Below are 25,096 nucleotides of genomic sequence, written 5' to 3' on the forward strand. Positions count from 1 at the left end.
TGATACCCAACTATAGTGTGCACTCTCCATTTGACATTGGCACCTTTGATAGGTATTTACAATACATGTACTTTGGTGACTTGTCATGGGTGGCACAGATGAGGATGGGTCTGTTTTTGGAGAAAGTGGGAGTACCAGTGGCTATCTGTTTGTGTATGGGCAGGCCTCAGACTCATGCAAATATATAAGGCAAGTTCAAACTTAGAACTCTGTATGAAGAGCAATAGAAATTTGGTGGTGAATGTTTGGAGGTTATATGTGCTGCAGGTGGAAACATGAAAATGTTGGACTCTATTGACTATATGGGGAGTGGGTAAGGACAGGTTACAGTTTTGAGGCCAGATGAGATGTAGCTATCTCCTACTGAAGATGAGCTCTCAGGCTAGGCAGGTGGCTCTGATGTAGATAGTAAAATTGAAACATTCTTAAGTAGAAAATGGACAGCAATAGGAGTTCAGGGATATAGAGAATGTGGGTCCCACAGCCGACCTTAACTTTAAAAGCCAAGGCAAGCCAGATATAACATTCCATAAGAATTTTTGGCAAAAGTAACAGATCTTTAATGTATCCTAATTAGATTCTTGTCTAGGATTTTCCTTGTTGTTTAGAAAGCACTTAGATTTTGTGTATCAATGACTTTAACTGTACAGTATACCACTAGTGCAGAAATGCTCCAGTGGAGCTACTAAACTCTGATAGGTCATTTTCCATTTATGGACGAGATAAACTTTTGTGAGTAACGTGCAGATCTTACACACTCAACAGGAGTTGATGAATTAAATGTCTGCAACAAAAAGACTTCTGTAAAAACCTGCATCAGAACTCAACTAGAACCTGCCTTCTAGATCAGATCCTTTGTCTCCATCCGGTGTTGCTCACTGAGTTAATCCTTTGTGGGATTTTTAAAGCCTGCATGGGAACCTGCAGAGGCTTTTAATTTGTAAGATTTTTCTCCCCAACAATTTTATAAAGATCTGTGGACTCCAAGAGAAAAGACTAGCCTTGTGAAGTAATTCTCAATGGAGATAAAGGGTAGGAGAATTTGAGGACCTGTAGGCTGAAGTTGGGGGGTGGGGGGGGGGGGGAGGACCTGGTGTAGTTTTTTGGCAGGGCAGGGGAGGTGGGAATTGAGACCCATAACTAGAAAACAGCATGCTTCAGATTTTCCCAATAAATTCTCCATTGGTATAAGCCTAAGCATGCAAAATTTTCAAGCTGAAAGCAGTTCTTTTGTGAAGGGTGGAGTCAAGTAAGTCTCAATATTCGTTCGAATTAATATTTACAACCTGGCCTATGGAGTTCCTATGACAGCTTCATAATCATTGCACTTGATCTACTGTAATTTTAAGGAAATCTGAGTAACTTATTGCCACTACAACTAAGATACTTTTAGGATATCACAAAGAGGATTTTGCACATAAGCAAGCTACCCAAATCATTTTTTCTGAGCTCTGCCCTGGAGACTTTGAAAGTTCCTTGAGCCTTATGCCAACTTTTTCTGGATTTCTCCTTTTGTGTGGGGCGTTTCCCACCACCACACCCTCCATGCCACTTGCTGGTAAAGGGGCTGCCTCCTTTTGAAGCCGCTGGCCTCAGCTTCTGTCTTGTACAGACTTGGTAATAGTTTTCAATAAGATGCGGCTGCTTACTCCTTACATTCTCATTGCATTGCACAAAAATACTGTACCTTCAGACAAACTGATTTATAACATGAGCCAATTTTCAACTCCAAACAGCTGCTTTAGAATACTAGTTTATAATACCGTGCCTTCAAGCCTTGCAAACTCGTTTTGAAAATCTATCTGCCCAGGCACAAAATCTTTTCACCCTGTCTCTCCCAATTAATCATAACAAAAGTCTCATTTTTGTTGGTCAAAAACCTCAGACCTAATAAGGGGGTGGGGGACGGGGTGGGGACGGATGACAGAACTATGAAAAGCTGCTTTAACTAGACTAGTATTAGGATACCAGCAAGATACCAGGATACTTCTTTGATATGTAAGTTGTTTCTCTGAATAACGTTTAGGACTTACTACTTTAAGTTGACTTAACAAAAGTATCTATGAAATGTAAATTAGAGGACTGTTGCCCTGTAGCAAAATGAATATGAATCTCTCTAGTCAAGCTCTTTGAATGTTGGAAGTTCTGTGACTCTCTTGTAGCAGTCCAAGAAGACCTCACTTGTTTATTGAAGGGTGAAATTGTCAAAAGTGCCTACATGACTTAGGAGCCTTGGGCACTTAGACGTTTCTTTGACTTAGGCACCTCAATCACTTATGTGCTTTTGAAAATTTGACCTTAAACCCTTTTATTACCTTGTTATAATGTTAAAGTAACATTAAAGTGTTTGGTGGTATTGTTCCTGTTTGAGGCGCACTGTTAACTTACTGTACAATAGGCCATTGAGAGTGCTAGATATATTTGACTTTAATGGTCAGAATAAGAACTAGAATGTGAAGTTGTGATTCAAACCTAGTTCAGTATCTCTTAGTAAAAAGAGCACCAGGACTGATCAAGCTTGATTTTCCTCAATGGTTTTACGGGAAGCAATTTCAATAATGTGGAGACTTATGAAGCTTAAATATGGTCCGTAACTAAGACATGTTTCTGGACTACCTCAGGCTAGAGCTGGGTTAGGGCTTGTCTACATGGGAAACTTTGCCAGTTGTAACAGTAGAATTATACCTTAATAGTTATACCAGTATAACTCACTGTGTGCTTCCAAAGGAGCATGAGTGCATTTTTAAGTGTCTTCATGGTGAGTTGTCGGTATAATTTATAGTGATTTTAAACTCACACCTTAGCTTATACCAGTACACCTTTCCTAGGTAGCTCTTATTTGCCCTCGGGCAGATTAGCTGGTTAACTGAGGTTTTTTGCCTCTGAGTCCTCATGTGACACTTCTCCCTCCGCTCTCCAGTCTCTGATCTGTCCTCAGCACACCTACATCACATTGTCTGTCTCCAGTGGGGGGAGGGTTTTAGTCAAAATCCAAGATGGCCTGCCTGAAAAACACCTTAAAAAAAAAAGAGAGGTAAAAGAACCATTCCCTGTAGTTCTCAAATGATGCCAAAATGGTGGTGAGCTTTTTGTCTGACCATTTTCTCCACTGCCAGGTCCTCTTCTCTCTCTCCTTCATCTCCTTGAAGAGGTAAGTGCTAGTGGCAAGTCATGCCCTTTTCCCTAAAGAAATAAAATTCACAAGTGGCTTCAATTTTAATTATGGATTAAGACTTTCTCAGGGCCACAGTTCTACTAGTCAGGCTGGGCTCACCTGGAGCACTCCTCATCTCCATAAAGAAGGGTACATACCTATTCGTCTGAAGTCACAGCTTTCCTCCAAAATGAACTTGGCTTTGGCTCCACTTCAAAAAGGTAAATAAGGTTGAAGTTAAAAGTATGAGTTGGGGGTGGGAGGTAAAAGTGGGAACTGAAGAATTCCAATTAGTAGAGTTCATCTGTTTTTCTTTTTAAGAAAAAAGTAGTTTGGAGTTACTGGACTCCTAATGCTTTCCATTTCGCATTTGCATTTTTGCATATTGAGGCTCTTTAGAAGTGACTGTATGGTCATGTCTCACTCAGAGATGGCTCCTCTATTTTAGAAGGGTTTGTGGCTTTGCATCTGTTGTCCAAAAGGTAATTAATCGTCTGTTGGTTCCAGTGTTCCAGATCTCACGGCAGACCCAAATCACAACAGCCTCTCCTGTTAGCTCTGAAACAGCCTCTGGCGAGGTGGTAGAGAATGTGGAATAGTAACCCCTGCTGTTAGTTCACCCTGTGCCCCTCAGAGGATACTATTTGTTAGCTTATTAGCAAGAGGTTGAGATTTATAGGGATGTCATGGCTCTTTATCCTGTTATGCATTTTTTTCTACATTATATGGATTAGACTGTGGATTAAAGGGGTTTTAATATGAAAGCTTGGTCTCATTATCATTCCCTTCAAAGACTGTATACTCTACCTCACTGAAATTACTCTTCCAAAGGAGGAAAAGAATGAAGAAGGCCTTCCCTCTCCAGAAACATATTCAAAAGAGAACTAACCCAGTTTGAGGCTTGTTAGATGCTATCATCAATCCCAGAGGTACAAAGCATAGCTATTCCAAACCCTATTTCTTAAACTGGGCTTTTGTCCCTTAAATGGACTTTCCATTAATATGTTATAGAAAAAGGCTTTAATCCTTTTGTTTTAGGGCTCTGAAAGAACCGTATGATCAAAAGATGGACACTCATGAGCTGAAACTTTTTTAAAGCTTTACTATTGTATATGCAACCTGTGCTTTCAGGCCTGTGGTAAGTGGGGGTTTAATTTAAGAGCCTTTGGATTACATTGTGGTCCAGTGATTTTTGATTTAAAAATGAATCTTATATTAAATATACAAAGGAAGAGATCATCACTATAGGCACTTATTTTTTCCCCCCAACTGTTCCTGAACGGTGGGTGTTTGTACACACCGACACACACCCTCCTTTCAGGAACAGTTGAAAATATAGTTACTTATATTGGGTAATCTAGTCAAAATCTAAGAACTGGAATGTTTCTTCTTCAGGCTTGAGAACTTATCTGTACATATAGTGAAGTGGGCTTGTATTTTATCATTCTGTGGTTTGGCTATCAGATCAAGTGAAGTAGAGCAGATGATCTCTGCAAAGGCTTATTCCGGAATCAGCTGAAATATCTTACAATGACAAAACGTAGTTATCTCTCAACAGGGACTTTCATTTAAGAAAATACATTGTTCAAGTGGAAGTCTTATTTAGATATTGTCCATACAAGACTATAGGTCCCAAGAGGGAGAAAGATGCAAAAATGTGTCTGGACTTAGGTCAGTGTTTGTGACTTTACCCTTGAAAATTTCAGCATTAAAACAGCTCTAAATAAACTACAATTACTATCATGTTATGTAAACAAGAAGGAAGAGACCAGGAGTGACCTACTAAATAATTCCAGAAATTCTTTCTAGGGCATAAAAGCATCTAATAATGCTAGCCAAAAAGAAAGAGAGAGAACTAAAACCAACAATTTGGATAACAGCTGGGCTCAACTGTCAAATAATTCACCCGAGAGAGTATTTCCTTCCAGGTGCTTTATCCTAGGGATTCCTGCAACAGCCTTGTTTGCATCTGCTAAGAATCATTATTTTAAGGGATAGCACAAAGGATCAGCATGTTTTTCTTGCACTTCCTTTGATCCTTCAAGTACCGATGCCTGTCCTGCTATCATAGACTCATACATCATGATTCAGACTTGATCAAAGTCTGGCCTCAGGTGTAAACACAAATTATGTTTGGAGGGGGTCGGGGCACCAGAGTTGCTACTGTCTTTCCTGATCAGGTTTAAAAACCTGTAAATAAAACAATTCTCTGTTCTAAAAATGGAACAGTTCCTTTCAACATGCCTCAGCACAGGACTGCTGTTTGCTATAGTGACCACCCATCCTGTGTCCTACATGCCCATGGGGAGGGTGCCTGAAAAGTGAGATTGTTTGGCATAGTGATGAGCAGGGTTACACTCTACAGCTCTACAAGACACCAGCTGTATGTAGGATTGACTGCTTTTAAAACAACTGTAAATTAAAATATAGTCAGTCACTCAGGCTGGAATTAATCAATTATATCAATACAGTTACTAATGCAAAGCAAATGTGTCGTTAAGTGCTATGATATTAATGATCTGACATTCTAGCTCTCCGTTTCCAAAAGCAACAAGCTTTGAATTTACACTTTTGAATGAGTTCCTTTGCTATTGAAAGATTATCAGTATGATCCACTTTGTACCTATAAAGCAGTCAGATAATTCAGGCCCTTCTTTTTCAGCGAAGGTAAGTGCACTAGACAAGGAACAAGTAGGAAAGCAGGATGGATGTTTTCTAGAAATAATAGGTTCTGCTCCATTGTACAGTCATCTTCTCAGATTCCAATGGCAGATTCAGGTGAAGAAGTGCCTTCTGCACCGTATGTGGCATTACTTGTCCCACGTTACTGTTTGATATGTGATGGGAGAAGCATTTTTAAATTAAACTGTTAGCATTCATTAGCATATGGGGAAGATGGAAAGACTTTGTAAATTTCATCCCCTACTTCAACCTGAGATTGGGCTCTTTAAATGAGAATAGACTTTGACAAATATGGGGAGACCAAAAGTAAGGCCCAACATCGTGAGGACACCTACCTGTTACAGCCAGACCCAGGGACGCTAAAGCTGAAGGCCTCGATAGTATATAAGGCAAACTAGAATTGCTCATTTTTCCCCAAAATAGTATAACGACCTGCACTACGCTAAAGAGTTTCCTGTCTAATCTAAGACAGTAAATTCTAAAGAACTCCTGTAGCTACTGCAATATTTTCCTGCAGGAGGTACAGAACCAGAACTTTTGCTCCCACCCTGCTCACTCCTGATTTTATTTGGGAATCTTGAGAAAAGTGATGAGCTCTTGGTATTCTAAAGTTACAAGTCTGCTGTAACGTCAAGAGATGCATGATGGAACTTCAGTCCACTTCCATAATTATACTCCTATATTGTTTCAGAGACAAACTATAATAAACTTGTGTGTCTCCTTTAGAATCTTAATTTAATTTTTTGGGAAAAGTTGACATAATCCACGTTTTGAACCTCTAACTTGTGCTTTCTTACACTACTAGTCTGGAGCTAGTTATTATAGATTACCAGTTTAGTTATTCTAAGACTGTCCCAGTGGAAAAGATGATGTGGCACTATTTCTAAAACCAAGTTGTTAATCACACCCAGATTTCTACTATCCCAATCTGACTTCTGAAAAATGACGACTCAGACATTCTTGGGATTGTTAGTGATCACATTTAAGTCAGATCCATGTAACAGTTGAGGAAGTCTGACTTCTTTAGGCATTTTTATACAAACTCTTATGGCTGTGTGTCCCCTAAAGGATATTACTGTTCACTACATAAGAGCTTGCATTCAACATGCTTGTAGTAAAGAAGGAATTCCGTCTCAACTTTCATTCAAAGATCATTCCATAGGATCATAGCTTCTTGAGAGGAACACTAATTTACTTCATTGGTGTAGACTGACCCCATGAAAAGCTCCCTCCATGGAATTTCTAACTACAGGTAGATGTTGTGAATCAGTCAGTGCAGTGCTTCGCTCCAGGGCTTCGTCAGTGTTGTTGTTCTTGGGAGACAATCGGTAATTACAGCGTTTATTCGGGTTTGTTCAGCATGACATCAGAGCTCCGCTGCCTGGACCCAAGTTAGTACAGAAATGGAAATTGAATGCTTATCTATAAACTGGATCCTCTATATACATTGATCTGTCTGGAAGCCCCAGCCTCTTGTGGAGCTCTCTGCCATAGGATAACAATGAGGCCAAGAACTTACTAGGAATCAAAAAAGAATTGAACATTAGCCACATAAATAGCAAGGACTTCTTTTACCTGTTTTAAATGTTTGGAAGTGAGAGAAACCCAGTTGCATCAGGAGATAAAGCAGCCTCTCACTGAGGGGAGTAGGAAGAAAATTCCTTGGTGGGGAGGGAGGTGAGTTATTCCATAATTGTCAACTTGCACTGAAGTTGACTCTTCCACTGAAGCATCTAGTACTGGCTCATGCTAAAGAGTAGATGGATCACTAGTCTGCTCCACCATGGTAATTCCTATGTTCTGAATGGGTGGCTTGGAGGTTGCTGGGGGAGGAGCCAAGGGAGGCAGTACTAAGCAGCAGGGGAAGGAAAGAGGGAAGAGGAGGAGAATCCTCACATTTTGCTGAGCAGGCTGCTGCTACCATCTTGACTGGAGAAGGTGCTGCTTGTAAGAGGAGCCAGGAAGGGGGGCGGGGGAGAACTGACTTGATGTATTTGTGTGGGACTAGTTAATGGTCTGGGGAAATTGTGTAGCAGGGCACCCATTTAGTATGGTACACAAGTGTTAGGAAAATGGTACATATACTTCCTCTGTTTGCCAAGCCTTGGAAGGCAGGTCTATATAGCATGCCAGTGTGTGCGGTGTAGCAGCGCAGCAGGGAGTTTGTGAAGACAGGTGTGCCCAAAGGAATGAGAGACACACTAGGCTTATAAGGGGAGAGAGAGAATTAAAGGAACAAAACAGGAAAAGAATGATTGAGGAAAGTCTTATTAAACATAGTAAAATGAATTGCGGACAGACAGAAAAATGAGTGGGAGGGGAGAAACACCAAGACTCAGAGCAAATGGGAAAGTAAAGGAAGTTTAAAGAACGGAAAAGGAAGGGGAAGTACCAAAGCAAGGGAGACTGGGTGCATTTTATTTAATACAAAGTTTAACGGGAACACATTACATAAAAATACTAAATTCTCTCTTAACCCCCTCCCGCCTCACATGGGTAGTATTGGATGGGCTAAAGTTTTCAAAATGTTCACATAAACCATGCACTCCTTTATTATGTTTCTGGTAAAGTGAGGGGGAAATGACTTTTCTGGGAAGTTTAAAATATATTGCCTACTGAGCCTGCCAGTTGGGCTTCTGAGGGAGACCTGGATGGGCCAGTTGAGTGATTTCAGCTCGTTAGCCATTGGAAGGGGGACTGGTTTGAGTGAAGAATGCATGTGGAGTAGGAGCTGGCATGTGTATACGTTCGGGGTCAGGTGTAGTATCTGAAAATACATGACACCTTTTTTTAAATTGTCTAGATTTCCCATTGACTGTCCCGTTTAAGTAATTGTTGATTGGAAGACAACAATCTGCCATAATTATCATGGGAGTGTTTGTTTTTAAAGTAATAACATAAAAGGTGCTAGTCTAAGCATAATCATTTGAGAAAGTAACTTATTTGGATCAATGATTTTTTTCAGCAGCGTCTCGTGGTGTACACTGTACTAGAGCCGCTCCCAGTGAATTTTCAGGGACAGAGTAGGCAAACTCTCTTTGCTGACCTTTAGGGAGGCTGGGGTCAATCCACAGCCATGTGTGGAGAACTGTTAACCACTTTAGACAAACACTTAGAAAGTCTCTCATCTGTTTCTAATAAAGTCTATCAATGTAACCATGGAAGATGCACTGTACAAAACAATTTCAACGCCAGATCTCTTTCTAGTACTCCGAAGCAAAGCACGATAACATCCAGCTTTTGTGATACTGCTGAGAAACAGAAAACCAGTTCATTTTGATAGCAGGGCCTCGGTTTGCAAGTTCAGTAACTTTTGTCAGCTGCTCCAATGTCCTTTTCACTAATCTGTTGAGTAGGATGATTACATGTCATCAATTCCTTTATGCTATTTCCATCTTGTGTTCACCCAGCTTAGTGTGTAACAGCTACTTGCATTGAAGGCTTCCTTCTTCAGAAACATCTGTGGTTTCAATAAGTCTTTGTAAGTGTGAAAAAGCCTGAAATCCTTCAGTTCTAATTCTTTGAGAAGACTGTACCAGTATCGGACCACCGTGCTGTCATTGCCACTGACCTCAAATCCAGGCCAATGAATGTGGACTTCAAAGACCAATTGTCCTATCTGTTCAACAATGTCATCCAGAATCAGGTTTTCCAAAATTTTCCACTCCGCACTTTCCATATCTGCCTTGAGGACATCAATCTGAAACAAAAAGCTAATTACTTTATGAAAAAGACAGACTTCGCAATTGCTGTTGATAACCATCTGAAGTGCCAGGCTTTTCAATTTCATTCAATTTTACTTAATTACTCTTGAGTATGGCTGTTCTTATTTAGAAATCCCAACACCTCCTAGGGATAATTGAACCAGTTTTTGAAGTTTCAGAATTGCTTGTTCATAACTTCCCCTCCCCAACTCCCTGTTTTAAATGCTTAAATCATTAAACCACTATATTTTATTATTCTTTACAAATCCTGCGAGTGTCTCAAAGTTAGAGGGGTGAGAAACACCGATTGATATGCAAAGATACTCAGATCATACTTTTCTTTAATCTTGGCTGAAGGAAGTGCTATTTGTCCATTACTTTCTTTTAGTATTACAAAATCCACTGAGCCCCTGTGACAAGTTGTTTGTTTGTACAGCAATAACACTGGGGGCCCCAATCAATACTATTATGTTAGGACTCACTCTCTCTCCCCTCCCTCCGTCCCACCCCAAAGACCTTCCAATCTAAGTATATGAGGACAAAACAGCTGCATACAACAGACAAGGGCAGCAGAGGGTAACAGACATTGTTATTGGTCTTATTCCTGAGGGCATTCTGTGCCAAACAATTCTGCACACAATATTTAAAAATTCTACAAATTTTATTTGTCGAATAAATGTGTAGGCTTCAGCATGGCATTGGGGAGCACAGGCCACTGCCAGGGCCGGCCCACAACATTTTGGCACCTGAGGCGGGGAGCTCAAATGACGCCTCCATGCCCCCTCGCTTGGGTCAGAACTTTGAAAGGTCTCAATTCTGCCTTCTTCCTGTTCTTCTACTCCTGCTACCTACCCCAATAAAGGAGAACTAACAACTTAAAATGCCTTGTACAAAAATTTTAAGTAGCACTTAACTTTCAAACGACTGAACAGCAAATGTAACTTTTCTTGTCTGCATAGTAAACACTGGCATTTTTATCTGTTTGAATAATCAAAGTGGTGCTTTCCGTGCCGCCTTGGTTGCAAAGATTTAAACTGCTTCCTGAAGGTCCACAGTCTGGGCCAGCTCATGGTCTATTGAGATGGTTGCAAGGCCGACCAGCCTCTCCTGTGTCACTGTGGAGTGTAGATGTGGTTTTTATTAACTTCAGCTTGGAGAAGCTGCGTTCTCCACTGGCAACTGTTACAGGAAGTGTTAGAAGTATGCGCAGAGCAACAAAAGCATTTGGAAAAAGGGTGGTCATCTTATTTGTGCACATATATTCCAGAACAGCCTTTGGAGTTGATCCTGCTGAAATGCATCTTAAAAGGGCTTTCAGTTCATCACCTAAATCACTTGCATCAATATCGCGCATGTCGTGTCAACACTGTCTCTAGTGCCCTGCATTGCTGGTGTAGGTCTTCTTCAGGTGAGGAGTTTTGGAATATCATACAACATCCCAAATATACTGCTGTGTTCCCTGAGCTGCATGAAATGTTCTTCAACTTGCACAATCTAGCACCTGGTTAAAGAATTCAACTTTGAATTGTTGTTTGGGGTCTCTTATGGATCATCCTGTGCCTAGTAATCAAAATGTCTTCTTCGGTAACTCTTGTATTCTTGAATGGGTGGGAAAATAGCTTCAGTGTGAAGTTCCTCTGCCAACTTCTGTGCACTCTTCAGAACGTTTTGAAATCCCTCATCTGACCAGTAAGACTGTAGGTACGACTTTGCTTTGTCCAGTTGTTCCATTGCTCTAGATATATCATGGTCAACACCTTGGAGTCTCTTGCTTACAACATTTATTTCAAACAGTATGTCATGCCACAACACTAAGCCACACAGAAATTTGAAGTTATGTATGTTTCTGGTGATTCCATTTCCCTCTGCCACTGTTCTCCCACGAACAGTTCCTGTCATAGCATTGTCCTCCATAATGGCAACTATGGCATCATCTATCTTCCCAATTTGGTGTTGGATAGGCTTTATCGCCGCCACTCAACTTTCCCATCGTGTGGCACTCAGTGGTTTCAGTGTCAGAGAGGATGTTCCCAGATGTTGCTTCAAAATTTGCCATCGATGAGTTGATGCAGAGAAAAATACATAGATGCGTTGAATTACATTAAAAAATTCAGAAGCTTCACTGGAAGCTGATGCTGCGTCACTGACCACCAAGTTCAATGAATGAGAACTGCATGGGACAAAAAACGCTTGAGGGTTTAACTCTCGGATCCATGTCTGCACTCCTCTGTTCTTTCCTCTCATGTTGGCACCATTATTATACCCCTGAGCTCTCATGTCAGCTACCGCAATTCCCGTATCTTCCAGCTTTTTAAGAACCACATTTGTCATACCAGCTCCTGTAGTATCATAGAATATCAGGGTTGGAAGGGACCTCAGGAGGTCATCTAGTCCAACCCCCTGCTCAAAGCAGGACCAATTCCCAACTAAATCATCAATGTCAATAAATTCTAGAAAATGCTCTCTGACAGTCACCATTGCAGGGACATTTTCACTAGGTTCTGTTGTTGTTACAAAACGCACCATTAAAGTAATTTGTTCTGTATGGCTGATGTCAGGTGTGCAGTCCAGAATAACAGAGTAATATCTTGCTGACTTCAGATCTGCCACAATCTTCTGTTTGACTTTTGTTGCCAGTAACTCTTTGATCTCATTTTGAATTGTTTTTCCAAGGTAGTGGTGTATGTACATTTCATGGGTGGTGACTCTTAGATGCTCCTGGAGTACAGCATCAAACTCAGCCATCAGCTCCACAATTTTAAGGAAGTTTCCATTGTTTGGCACATACAGCTGATCTGAAGTGCCACGCAGTGCTAGGTTTTGGGTAGCAAGCATTCTCACAATGGCATTGAGCCTTTTCAGAACATTTTGCCAGTACAGAGACTCTGATGCAACCTTCTCTTGATGCTGATCATCTATGGTGGCCTTTAACCTTAGTCTCATCTCAAGCTCTTTCCACCTATGGCATGCTCTCTGGTAATTTGCTGCCTTCTCATGGCATGCCAGATTTCTAGCCAGATTTTTCGAGTCCTTTGTTCCTGTAGAACCCATTGTAGCTGGAACATTAGACTGGAAGAGTTTGCAACAAAAACAGTATGCAGCATTCTGGGTTTTTGAGTACATAAGCCATGGCCTCGCCACTTTGTCACCATTGGGGATTTCACGCCAGTAATGTGTTGGATGGAAACTTCTATTTTCATTGTCTTTGGGGAACATGAAGTTTTTCACTTGCTGTGCCCCATGCAGCACAAGGAAGTCCCTCAGGCTACTGCTCAAGTGGGTCCACAGTCCTGGATTATCTAGACTTAAGGAACTAAACTCAGCAGCAGCTGTTTCTTGCGCCTCCACCACACTCTTCTCTGATCTACACTTTTCTTCAGGAATGTGCATGTTTACATCCATTTGAGATGGAGATATGGATGCTACTGTAGCTGCCAGGTCACCCACACTCTGACTAACTGGAAGATCAGGCATCTCCTCACCACTCATATCCTCACTGGGGCCGGAAGGCTCACTGTGAACATTTGTGTCTATGTATCTCAGGAGAGCTCCTTCCTGCTTAGATAGAAAAGCTTCCTTTGCTTTCTTTCTTTTTCTGAATGCTGCCCCAGAGGGGTGTTTTCTTCTTTCACTCATGACTGCTGTTCTGTGCCAGCTATAGTGGCTCTCAACACTCAGTTGAAGGAGACAAATAAGCAGGCTGGTAGCAGGGCCTGAGTGAGGGAAGATATCAGCGTCTTAAGGGCCTAACTGGCTCCTACTACTTCAGTTGACTGCCTGTTCTCCTCAAGTGGGTTCAGGAAAGCAGCAGGAAACAGAAAGCTCCCTGAGAAGCTGGTGTTAATCAGTCCAGGCTCCTGCGGGTGCTAGAGAGGTACATAAGTGTCTCCTCCTCCTCTCTCTCCCTGCAGCTCCTGGTGCTTTCTGTTATTCCCGCTCACCTTTTCCTGCCTGCCTATTACGTCTCTTGTGCCCTCCTTCCTCCAGCACAGCACTCCACCATCTCTGTGCATCTAGAGTAGAGAGAATACATATGCACCAGCAGCCGACAAAATTTTCTACACTCTGGGTCCTAGTGGCGCCCCCCCCACAGTCTGGCACCTGAGGCAACCGCCTCAGTTCGCCTCATGGTAAGACCAGCCCAGGCCACTGCCTGCACAGAGGCGGGAGATCACTCTGCAGCTCCCCCCCACCCCGGGACACAGACTCAGTGGTGAGGCTGCACCAAACCCTGAGACAGTGCAAGGACCGGGCCTGCCCCAGAAACACCCCACAAGCCTTGCCCCTCTGTGCCAGGTGCACCAGGTGTGGGCAGGCAAGATCAGCCTGGCAGGATCCAAGTGTGGAGGGGCTTAGTGTGGGAAGATCCAGGTGTGGGTTGAGAGGGTTCTGTGTGGGGCAAGTTGAGTGCAGGGAGGATCTAGATGCACAGCGGTTTGTTGGCGGTGGTTCTGGGTGCAACAGTAATGGGACTCTGCAGGGGGATCCAGGTGAAGGTGGTTGGAGCTCAGCGGGGTGGGGGTTGGATGTGGATAGAGCTCAATGGGGAGTCTGGATGTTTTAGTGTGTGGGGGGGTCCATATGCTGGGGGAGTGGGGATCCAGGTGCAGCTGGTTGGGGCTGGGTGGAGTGGGGATCCAGGCAAGTTGTCAGGGTGGTCCAGGTGCAAGGCCTGGCAGGTGGGGTTCTGGGTGAGGGGTGGTGAGGCTTGGCAGGAAGGTCTGGGTATGAAGGGGTCTAGATGCACAGGGATTGGGCAGATGCCGGAGCAGCTCCCTGTACAGTGATCCCTTCCCCTGCAGCTGAGGAGTGATGGGCGCAGGAAGCGAGGAGGAGGGGAGTTTGCAGAGTTTCCTGCAGCCTGGGGAGAAATCTGGGGATGAGTCTGACCCGGCCCTGGATGCTGTGCAGGGGAAGAGGAAGTCTCATCCTCCCCAACCCAGCCGAGACAAGCAGCTGAGCCCAGCATAGGATAGGAGCCACCAGCTAGGTCTTCCCCAGTCTCGCCCCCTGCCTGACAGTGATTTACCTCTCTGCCGGCTGCTCTGGGCACCCAAAACATACTGCTGAGGATGGTCACATGACTGCTTTTGTGGCTTCCCTGTCAGAAAGTCACTTTTCTGGGGGGAAGCAAAGAAATCTGCAGGGGACACGAATTCTACGCATGCGCAGTGGTGCAGAATTCCCCCAGGAGTATGGTGGTCTTATGGGACTGTTCCCCAAACCTAAAAATGATCGTGGCTAGTCTATGCAGTATTGTTCTAGCTGTGTTGGTCCTAGGATATCAGAAAGACAAGGTGGGTGAGGCAATAGCTTTTATTGGACCAACTGCTGTTGGGGAGAGTCGAGCTTGCACGGTAGCCTGTTATTCAGAGTGCCTTCCCAACCCCCACATTGTGACACACATGCTTGCTTTTGCCAGGGATTATGGGATTCACGTATTTAGTATTCAATTAGCTATATTCTTACTGGCAGAAAGAGCTTTCTTTCTCTGGCATAACTGAAGTCTGCTCAAGAGAGGCCCCAGCCTAGAGTAGCAGGGAGTGCTGCAAGTCAGGAGTGAGCCACGCTGGCAAAATGGTTGAGGGAGCTCTTACAGCTGGTGCTGTGCCTTGGCTGAAGGAAGTGCTGTTTGTCCCTAGCTTTCATAAGCATTAAATTCACTCACAAATGTTAGGAGACAGAAAGGTGGCAGCCTCTTGGTGAAGCTCACTCTTTCCCCCTCTTTCAGTCAGTAAATAAATTCCTAGTAACTTTCTAAAGTCTGGAGAGCAGTGCCAGGGTTGTAAATAACTTCAGTGGCCTTCAGTGTCTAAAGGAGAATGTGAGTGTGTGCAAACCGAGGGAAAGGAAATATTGCTTTACATGCCGGACTTTTGATTGCTGCCTCTCCTCACCTTTTCACTTACCAAAGACTGTCAGACAATGAGCTCTGCTGAATGAGGCCAAAAATATACGGCTTGACAAAAAGACACTCGAACAGGAAGTATCAAGAGGCTCCCAAATTATTTCAAGTACAATACCTTGGTGTTGCTGCCTTAAATACTGGATTTTTCAACTGCCTTTTCCTGTATATACTACTTATTAATGGGGACAATTGAGTTAAGCAAATTAATACACTTGGAATTTGCAAATTCAATATTCATCAGAATCATCAGTAGAAATGATAGGAATGAAAGTAAAGTCACACAATGTAGAAGTTGATGACTACAATAATCCGCTAGTCTGTTGTGTTGCTACTGTTACTTGTTCCATTATGGCAGGAATTTTGTCTTCATCCTAAAGACTGTTCCCATATGCCTGAATGTGCAATACATTTGCAGATTACAGTTTGAACATTGCTGGACCAAACCCTTGAGAGACCTTTCAACACCACAGTAAAACATCTCTTTGGTGCATGATAGAGTAGATATGGTCTCTGAAGATTATGTTGTCTAGATTCTTATTGAAATGTTAATTACTAGTGTATTTTTACTGTAGGCTTCCTAGCATCACTGAAAGCATCTAAATTGCTTTTCAGGAGTAACTTTAAAGCTATTTTTTCAGTTTGGGCAAAGGAGGATTTGAGTGGGGGTTTTTATCATTTTTGTCGGAAGTTAAATGTCTTCACTGAAACAAACAGCTATAGATTTGTCTTTCCAAAAAAAAAAGTCTTGACTAAGGAAGAAAAACGTGCTCCTCACAAACGTCCATTATTTTTTTCTTTTCTTTCTTTTGCCAACTCAGTTGCTGTGATATTCGGATGATTTTCTTTAAAGTATTAACTTTCTTAACATAAATAATAGTGTGTCCAGAGCTGTTAAACTAGAGCAACAGTTAAACTAGGAATTAACTTTCAGCAGAAAATTCATAACGGCTTTTAATATGCAGCAGAGGAGGCTGTGTCTTAGCTGCTAAGTTTATTTTGTAAATCTGCACAGGAAGGTATTTCCGAGAGCTCATTTCCAGGTAGTATACCTCCCTTCTATTGAAATCTTTTATAAAACCCCAGGCATACTTTGTATGTTCAAATAACGCCAGGCACATGGGTGGATTCCTAGCCCTAGTGCAGATGCTGTCCATCAGAGTTTTGTCATTGGCTGAAATAGGGGCACGATTTCACCCATGAGGCCTTAAAACAAAAAGCACCCATGCAATTACGCATGACACTTCACTTCTTCTTCCTTCTTACCTGTTACAAATCCCATACAGTTGGTTGGTTTAGTTTTTAGACTAGGTGGTTCAGTCAGTTTTAAAATGAGTGATGCCAGCACCCCAGTGCTAATAAGCAACCTTACAATAATAAGGCAGTAAGTGCATGTGATGGAGAAAAATACTTTAGCAGGGAAATTTATTTGTTTCAAGTCTTCAAGGGGTTGTTATAAACAAGGAGTTAAGTTATGACAAATATTTTCTAGTATCATTTTCAGACTTTGTCCTTTCACCTCCTGTTTTTGCCTAGCTATTGCAGCTCATGAGGCATGACCGTGCTACTGCAATGCTTGCTATAGGGAAAATGAGATGAGTGAAAGGTAGTGTTTCATCTGCGTATGCATTTTCCTGTTTGTGGGCTTAATGTCAGATAATATTGTCTCAATTTTTGTGATTTAACTTTTATGTAAATTTCTGTTATGCAAACTTCCCCCCCCACACACACACACACAAAGGGTTATGACAGAACAAGAGTGTACAGACTCCGTGTATGAAATGCACACAATCTGACCATTTGGGGAGTTCTTAGTATGCAGCTCTTTGGTTATGGAAGATGGAATCCTGTTTTGACATGTGTTTGCTGTGACCCACTCAGAACTTACAAGCCATGCCCAGTTGGTCCGAGTACTTGGAGGGGAGATCTCCAAGGAACATTTGGTGGTGCTATTCCCTTTCAATCAGTTCTGAACTAAAGTCCCAGTGCGCTATTGGAGGCATGCCTTCTAGTGGATGAGGCTTAAAACCAGGGCCTTGACCACTTGTGGCTATTAAGATCCCATAATCCTTTTTGTAAGCGTAGGACTCCACCACAGCACTGAACTTAAATTGGGTAACAGTGCTAAATTTGTGCTGGGGCTTGCCAGGGCTGAGTCCCAACACCTCTTCCATTACGAATTAAGCACTGCCTCCACTCCCCTCCCTCTGAAATGGGCTAGGGTTGTTTCGAAAGGCAGTGCTGCTTTTTTCTACCTACCTGGGAGTAGGAGCAGGGGGAAACTGGGCCTAGGACAGGCAGTTCAGAAAGGCATGACTAGAACTTGCTGGCAAAGCAAACTGGAGACAGTTGAATGCTACTCTGAAGAACTGGATTCTACCCCTGCCTCTGCCATGGAATTTCCTCTGTGAAGCTAGGCAGGATACTTACACCAAACTTTCCACAGGTGGTCATTAATTGTATAATCCTCATTTTCAAGGTGCTTGATTTGAGGCACTGGGGTCTGACTTGCAGCTGAAACTAAGGGGAGTGGGAACTGTGCTTTGAAGTGCTATATAATGTTACTTATAAAAATAATCAGGTCCTAGTGTATCAAATTCAGCACCCAAAATCAGTGGATACTTTTGACCTTAATCTCTCTATCTCAGTTTCCAATTTGCAAAATTGGGATATAATACTCCTTCACCTCACAGTGGTGTTGTGAAAATAAATTAATAAAATGTTTGTGAAGCACTCAGATACTTTAGTGCTAAGCACCATAGAAAAGCCCAAGAGGAAACTAATAATTATGTCTCCAGAGCAGGGTTGGAATAGTGTACAGTAAATAAAGCTTACAGCCACACACTGAACAATGAGGAGAAAATAAAATATTGAATAGCTGCTCATTAAGTCAGTATTGTCCATCCTGTGCTCTGAATGAGGCAGAGAGTCCTGTGGAAAAAATAGTACGTAATCATGTAATTAAAGACTATATCATAATGCATAAGCACAAGCGGGCCAAATTAAGGGTGCACAGCTATCCTCAACTCTGGCACTTCCTAACTTTCAGTGCTTGATTTTGCTACCTTTAATGTAGCTTTTTGTCTGTAATAGTTTATATATCAGTTTACTTGTGAAGCATTTTAGACTCCATTGTGTTGACAAGCACTATAAATATAAATCGTATTTCCTTAACTCATTATGACATTTAAGTTGAAAAGTAGTTAAGGGATGAACACAGTAGTTCCTCTTTATAAATTCAAATGGCTGTTGCTTTTCCAAAATATATATAGAAAAATTGCACCTTGCTGTATTTTTGTAGCTAATTTACAGTCTAAACAAGTATGCTCATTACAGAACTACATTGCAGTGCCTTAGACACCACTGACTTTATCTTCATGGGACTGCTGTAACTTTCAAAAATGGAGACGTTATCTATTTAGAAAACTTTTCAGAAAAATTGCTGCTTGGCTTCATTCTCTCATTTCCCCACTATTCTTGCCACATAGTGATACAGTTTGAGGTCACTCTGTCATTATATATTTACAGTTATTGTCTTAAAAAAAATTAATAGCCCTGTAGCTGCACTGGCTGAACAGCAGGCAGCCTGCACATTCTGTTCTGCTTTCATAAAACTGACTTGAAATGTGGCTATTAATTCATTTTATCCTGCAGAAAAGTTGGTTGCCAAGCCACAATAATGACTTCTATTAAACACACACTGGAAGGATCAGAAAAGAAATATGATGCTAGCAGGGATGATAGATATATATATATATATATATACCCAAGCCAGAATTTCTTAGTTTAACATTCTACTATTCAGTGCTTTTCATTGCTCAGGGAAAGACACAGAAACATATACATATATCTGTTCACTTACCACCTGCTCATGTGCAACTCTGATTGCCCTACTTGCTGTTATGTACCAAGGGCTAAGTCCATGAAGGTACTTAGGCATTGTAGCACTCAGCAATGCAACACCTAACCCCTAGGCATCCTGCCACCAAGTTTGGCATCCAGGCTTTTCATACAATGCATGGTGAGAGTTAGGCAGCTAAGAAAGGGATTCTCGGAAGCCAGTAAATTGAGCAGGGAGCTGCTTAATCTAGCCAGGAGTGAAATGCAGAGGAAAGAGGCCACATACCCAATCCTGCAGTTTGGCACCTAAGCGGTCAGACGTGTGCTCTGGCAGACTAAATCTAGATGAGAAATCTCACCAAAAAACAAGCAAGCATGACCCCAGAATACCCAATAGTCTGGGGATTAGGGCATTCACCTAGGAGTGGGGAGTCACAAATTCAAATCCCTGCTCTACCTGATTTGGAGCAGGGACTCCGAGGTGGGAGGCTGAGCTTGGTAGACTCTTGGTCTAATTTTCTTTTGAAATTGTGAGAGCCTGTGTGTGTGAGAGAGAGAGAGAGAGAGAGGTTTGAATGAAAGTACACAGATTACTAATGGAAATAAGACTCTCTATGGACCATCTCCTAGGATTAAGGATATATTTTGAAAAACCTACTGGAGGCCAAACACCTTCTGACCGATTTCTTTTCTGAGGAGCCGGATGTCTATATACAATGATTCCAGCATGGTGCCGCCTAGCAGAGAATTTCAGATTTTGAGATTTGAGTCCTTTGAGGGGGTTAACCCACAAAATAAGCTCTGCAAATGTTAGTATTTGTCCTGGTGCCTGCTGTTAGAGCTCCGTTCATATGCCTCCGCTCTATGTGGGAAATCTAGCCATCCACGCTATGGGAGATAATTTTGATCTGTATAACTGATATCTTCTGTGACTTTGTGGCAGGATGGACTGTAGAGGCTTAGGGGCCAGATCTGTTTTCAAGCTATTTCCTTTCAGTACTGAATTATACAGACAATGCCAAAGCTGCCACATATTGACTTGCTGAAGAAAAACACTGACACTGGAAAAATTAAAGACTGAAGAGACTTTATTCAAGTGCTGAATTACAAAAAAGCCACTTGAAAACAAAGTACGGGGAGCTGCAGAGGAAAGATTTTTAACTCCATCTCAGATTCTTAATGGCATCAAAGAGTTGCCACTGTTGTTCACTGAGCACACGATTTCATGCACAGAAGCCCCTGCTTAATGGTGGAAGTATAGCACATTCAGACCTTCACACTTGTCAGGACTGCACTGAGGTTGTGATCTCTGACAAGATACTGTATGGTCCCTGAAACCGCTAAGAGGCTTCCTTTTTTAAATGAAACCTGCCACAGTTGATTCAAGTATTAAAAATTGATGCTTAGAAATTTAAATAACAGGAAGTAAATAGCTTTGAACAAAATGGTCTCAGGGTTAGATTGTAAGCTTCTGGGGCACAGAGTGCATCTCCTCTGTGCTCTAAAGCAGTTTTTCTCAATGTCCGGTCCATGGACCAGCGCCAGTCCCTGAGATCTCCCTGACACAGTTTAGGAAGGCAGCAAGCCAGTCCCTGGCATCAAAAAAAGATTGAGAAACAATGCTCTAAACTACTGTGTTGTTTATAATGCACCATAAATAATTAAAAAGCTTAAAGGGACACCAACTTAAACATCATGTCTAGGTATATTTTATCTACAGCTGTTCCAAGAAACACCAAAGATAAGTATGAGAAATTAGAGATGAATTGGATTCATCACATGTATTGAGAACAGGACCCCGGCCTTTTGCGAAACCCGAGCTCGTAAGCTGGAAAAGTATGCTCCCCTGGTTGACACCCTGAGAGCGAAGGGCTACGAGGTGCAGATGAACGCCCTGATCATCAGAGCCTTGAGCGCCTGGGACCCTTGCAACGAGCGTGTGCTGCGGACCTGCCGCATCGGTCAACGCTACGCACGGCTCATGCGGCGCCTCATGGTCTCAGACACCATCCGATGGTCCAGGGACATCTACACTGAATACATCACTGGCCACCGACAGTACCAGGAGGTGTGAGCCGGAGCGACATCGTGCATCGACTATGAGAAAGGAACCGAGAGACTTTGTCCGTAGGACCATATGAACTGGAACCATAAACTCACTGAACGTTAAATCTCACCAAATGAGGGTCAATCCATCCTCAGCATTGTATCCACTCATTATACTTCACACCTGAACATAGCCATTATATGAACAACATACCCTCATATCTCAATGTCTGTACTTTGATCCGTTAATCTTTTACCCCCAATTGGGGATATTGCAGATTATGTATTCCTTACACCATCCGATTTTAAACCAAACTTCGCACCCCTTGATAATCTGTATGTTATTCCCTGATAACCAGAAACTTCTACGCTTAAACTCTGTACTGTTCACTTTTTTAAACATCGTTTTAATAAAAAATTTTAATCTGTTGTTATAAATGCCAAGTTTGTATGTTTTCTAAATATTTTACCCTTCTGAAGATGTACCACCCTTTTGCGTCCTTCTTCCCATAACCTGTGGAAGTCGCACAGACAGTTGGGCTCCAAATAACCGTGACTATTTACACTCCGCAGCTATGCTGCTCTGGCAAGGTTCTGGTAGCTACAGCAACAGGAGACAGGGAGGAGCACTAGAGGGCACCCAAACTATTTAAAGGGTTACTACCCAATTTCTATACAGTGCAGACAGTATTCTACCAGTCAGGGGGAAATGGGCCCTTTCCTCACACCCAATGAACCATCTGAAGAAAGTATGTGAGGAGCGGATTTTAGGTGTCTAATGTTTCACACATGATACACTGGCTCAATTACTGTTTTAAAGGTAATGACTGGCTGCGACCTTGTGTCATTTCCCACTACAGAAGCAAGAGTTCAGTTTGCCTTGATAATCTTAGAAATAGCAGGGTTAATGGGGATTTAGGATGTTTGGTATCCTCTGAGAACCATTTAGAGCTCCTTGGAGAGAAGAGTCAATTGAGAGTGGATTGCTGGAGGAAGCAATTACTCATCATGTGGGACCAGCAGCCCCGAAAGAGAGAAATAGCAAATTCATTGCAGGTTAGTCAGCCACCATCCCTTTATTTCCAAAGGATCAGTTTTTCAATGTGGAATGAAGAGGGGAATAGGATATTTTATTGCTAGTTCAAAGCTATGTGGAAGTGCTCATGCTCAAACGTCCCTACAGCTTCACATTAAGAATTGATCCAGAAAGTTGATCATAAAAGTGATCCATGCCTGCCCTCCAAAGCCATGATTAACAAATTATAATTTTCATATCAACTGCATGATGAGACAAGCTCTATTCTCTGTTGTGTTTGTCTTTTGTTACCCCACCCTTAGTTTAAGATGCCCTCAGTAGATAAGAATTTAGACAGTGCTATATGAATGCAATCCACATTTTGGCAGCATTTTGCGAATAAGCTGTCATGTGTTTTTTAAATTTTTTCTTCACCGTGCTTTTTTCTTTCTTCTATGGCTTGCTGTCCTCTTTTCTGCAGTCTTTCAGTATGTTTTCCCTCTTTCGCCTTCCTTCTATTCATCCCCTTTCGACTTGATTTCTGCCCTCTTCACGAACAGCCTATTACTTAGTTCCCTTTTACTTCCTTGCCCTGTGCCCTTGTCTCTTCAATCCAAAGAGAATGGATGTCATCTCTGAGCAGTGACAGGAGGAAGAGCATCTGCTGTGCTGTTTCATGTATGCTACTGGTTACCCTAACCAGGATGGTGAGGGTGCAGGGCTTGGGAGAAAAGATAAAGTGCTCCTATTCTGGCCTGTGTTTCTTACTCAACGTGGATCAAAACTAAAGTTCCTTGTTGTCCCCCAGATGATGGCACTGTATAGATAGCTTCGTATCCAAATAATTCATTCTTGGTTCCTAAAGTATCAGGATAAACATGTTCTATATCCAGGTACTTATATGGCCTCCACACTCTAGAGTGTGATCATCCTAGTCCAACCACTTTTAGTCTAGATTTGTCCACTAGACGTTTCTGTGGTAACTGGGTGCTGCAAGCCAATGTTGTTTTCTTGTTGTTGATGGTCTGTGGTCGTTTTTGAGGTACTGACTGGGTGTTTTGGTTTTTTGTTTTAATTTATATCTTGTTATGAAAGTATTATACAGCAGGGAATAGTACTTTCAGAGCCTTTACATATTGTACTGCACACATTGAAAGTGCAGCAAAGTGGAGTCAAAAAACTTAACTGTCCCTGCTACTCAGCCATCAATAATGGGAGTAACAGCTTGTCCAATGCATTAATGTCCCCCATAGGGACTAGCCTTACAGAAAAGGCTACAGAATAGGAGAGGAAGAATCCATTAATAATGTCAATTATAACTAAGCATTTACGATCCCTATGAATACTATATCTATTTATGTCACTTAAGGAAAATTAACATGGGAAAACTATGGTAGCATAAAACCTCTCTCGCTCGCACACATGCATGCATGCACAAGGGACAGGTCATGCATAAGGCTGTGAGGGTACTTCGCTAATTTCTCAAAGTTTTCTCTTAGGCTAAAATTTCTCCTGCATGGTCTTAATCTGACAGTAATTTCTTTCTGAAGCTTTCATAGAAGAAAAAAAAAAAAAAAAAAACCCTATTCAGTCATCCAGGTTTAACTGAATGGGAAGGGTGAGCAAAAGGAGGTATTCTTTAAACTGGTAAGAAACTTTTCAGACATCACTTTGAATTACCAGAAGACAAAATAATCTTCTTAGCCTCCCAGCTGCTGTTGGCTAATCATACTGCTGAAGGGGCCAGACCAGTGTTTCTCCATCCACAGCTGGGCAGGAGGCTGTCACCCTTTCGGTCAAATGTAGGCCTCACTACCATCATCCATGCCTTTTTTTACCTCACAATTAGAATCCTGCAAAGTGTTCTGCATGGAACTACACCAGAGGTGGTCAAACTACGGCCTGCGGGCCACATCCGACCCACGGGACCCTCCTGCCCGGCCCCTGAGCTCCTGGCCTGGGAGGCTAGCCCCCGGCCCCTCCCCTGCAGCCTCAGCGTGCTGCGCCGCCGGCGCAATGCTATGGGCGGCAGGGCTGCGAGTTCCTGGGGCAGCGCAGCTGCAGAGCCGTGGCCTGTCCCGGTTCTCTGGGCAGTGCGGCTGTAGTGCCGCCATCCACCAGCGCTCCAGGCAGCACGGTAAGGGGGCAGGGAGCGGGGGACATTGGATAGAGGACAGGGGCATTCCGGGGGGGGGGTCAGGGGGCGGGAGTGTGGATGGGGGTGGGGCGGTCAGAGGGCGGGGAATGGGGGTTGAATGGGGGCAGAGGTCCCCAGGGAGCAGTCAGGAAGGAGAGGGGGGGTTGGATGGGGCAGCGGGAGGACAGTCAGGGGCAGGGGTTCCGGGGGCAGTTAGGGGACAGGGAGAAGGGATGGTTGGATGGGGCAGGAGTCCCAAGGGGCAGTCAGGAATGAGAGGAGGGGTTGAATGGGGCGGCGGAGGGCAATCAGGGATGGAGGTTCCAGGGCTGTCAAGGGACAGGGGGGTTGGATGGGGCAGGAGTCCGGGGGGGGATGACTGTCGGGACGAGAAGCAGGGGGGTTGGATAGGGGGCGGGGGCCGGGCCATGCCTGGCTGTTTGGGGGAGGCACAGCCTCCCCTAACCGGCCCTCCATAGAATTTCCGAAACCCAATGTGGCCCTCAGGCCAAAAAGTTTGCCCGCCCCTGGACTACACCTTAAATCAGCTTGGAAACTGCAGGTAGGTGCAGAAAATGGCAGCTCGCTTGCTAAGCAGTGTATCTCTCTGTGA

The 25,096-nt window shown here is 43.0% G+C and overlaps 1 protein-coding gene across 1 annotated transcript in view; it reads right to left on the reverse strand.

The window, feature by feature from the left end:
• Positions 1 to 9,221: 9,221 nt before the first annotated feature.
• Positions 9,222 to 25,096, reverse strand: part of METTL24 (methyltransferase like 24) — an 84,319-nt gene continuing 68,444 nt past the window's right edge. The window contains exon 5 of the mRNA XM_065402233.1: positions 9,222 to 9,536. Within this exon, the coding sequence (XP_065258305.1) occupies positions 9,222 to 9,536 (315 nt within the window). The remainder of the gene's footprint in view (positions 9,537 to 25,096) is intronic.

Source organism: Emys orbicularis, chromosome 3 (genome assembly GCF_028017835.1).
Source record: "Emys orbicularis isolate rEmyOrb1 chromosome 3, rEmyOrb1.hap1, whole genome shotgun sequence".
In the NCBI taxonomy this organism is placed as follows: Eukaryota; Metazoa; Chordata; order Testudines; family Emydidae; genus Emys; species Emys orbicularis.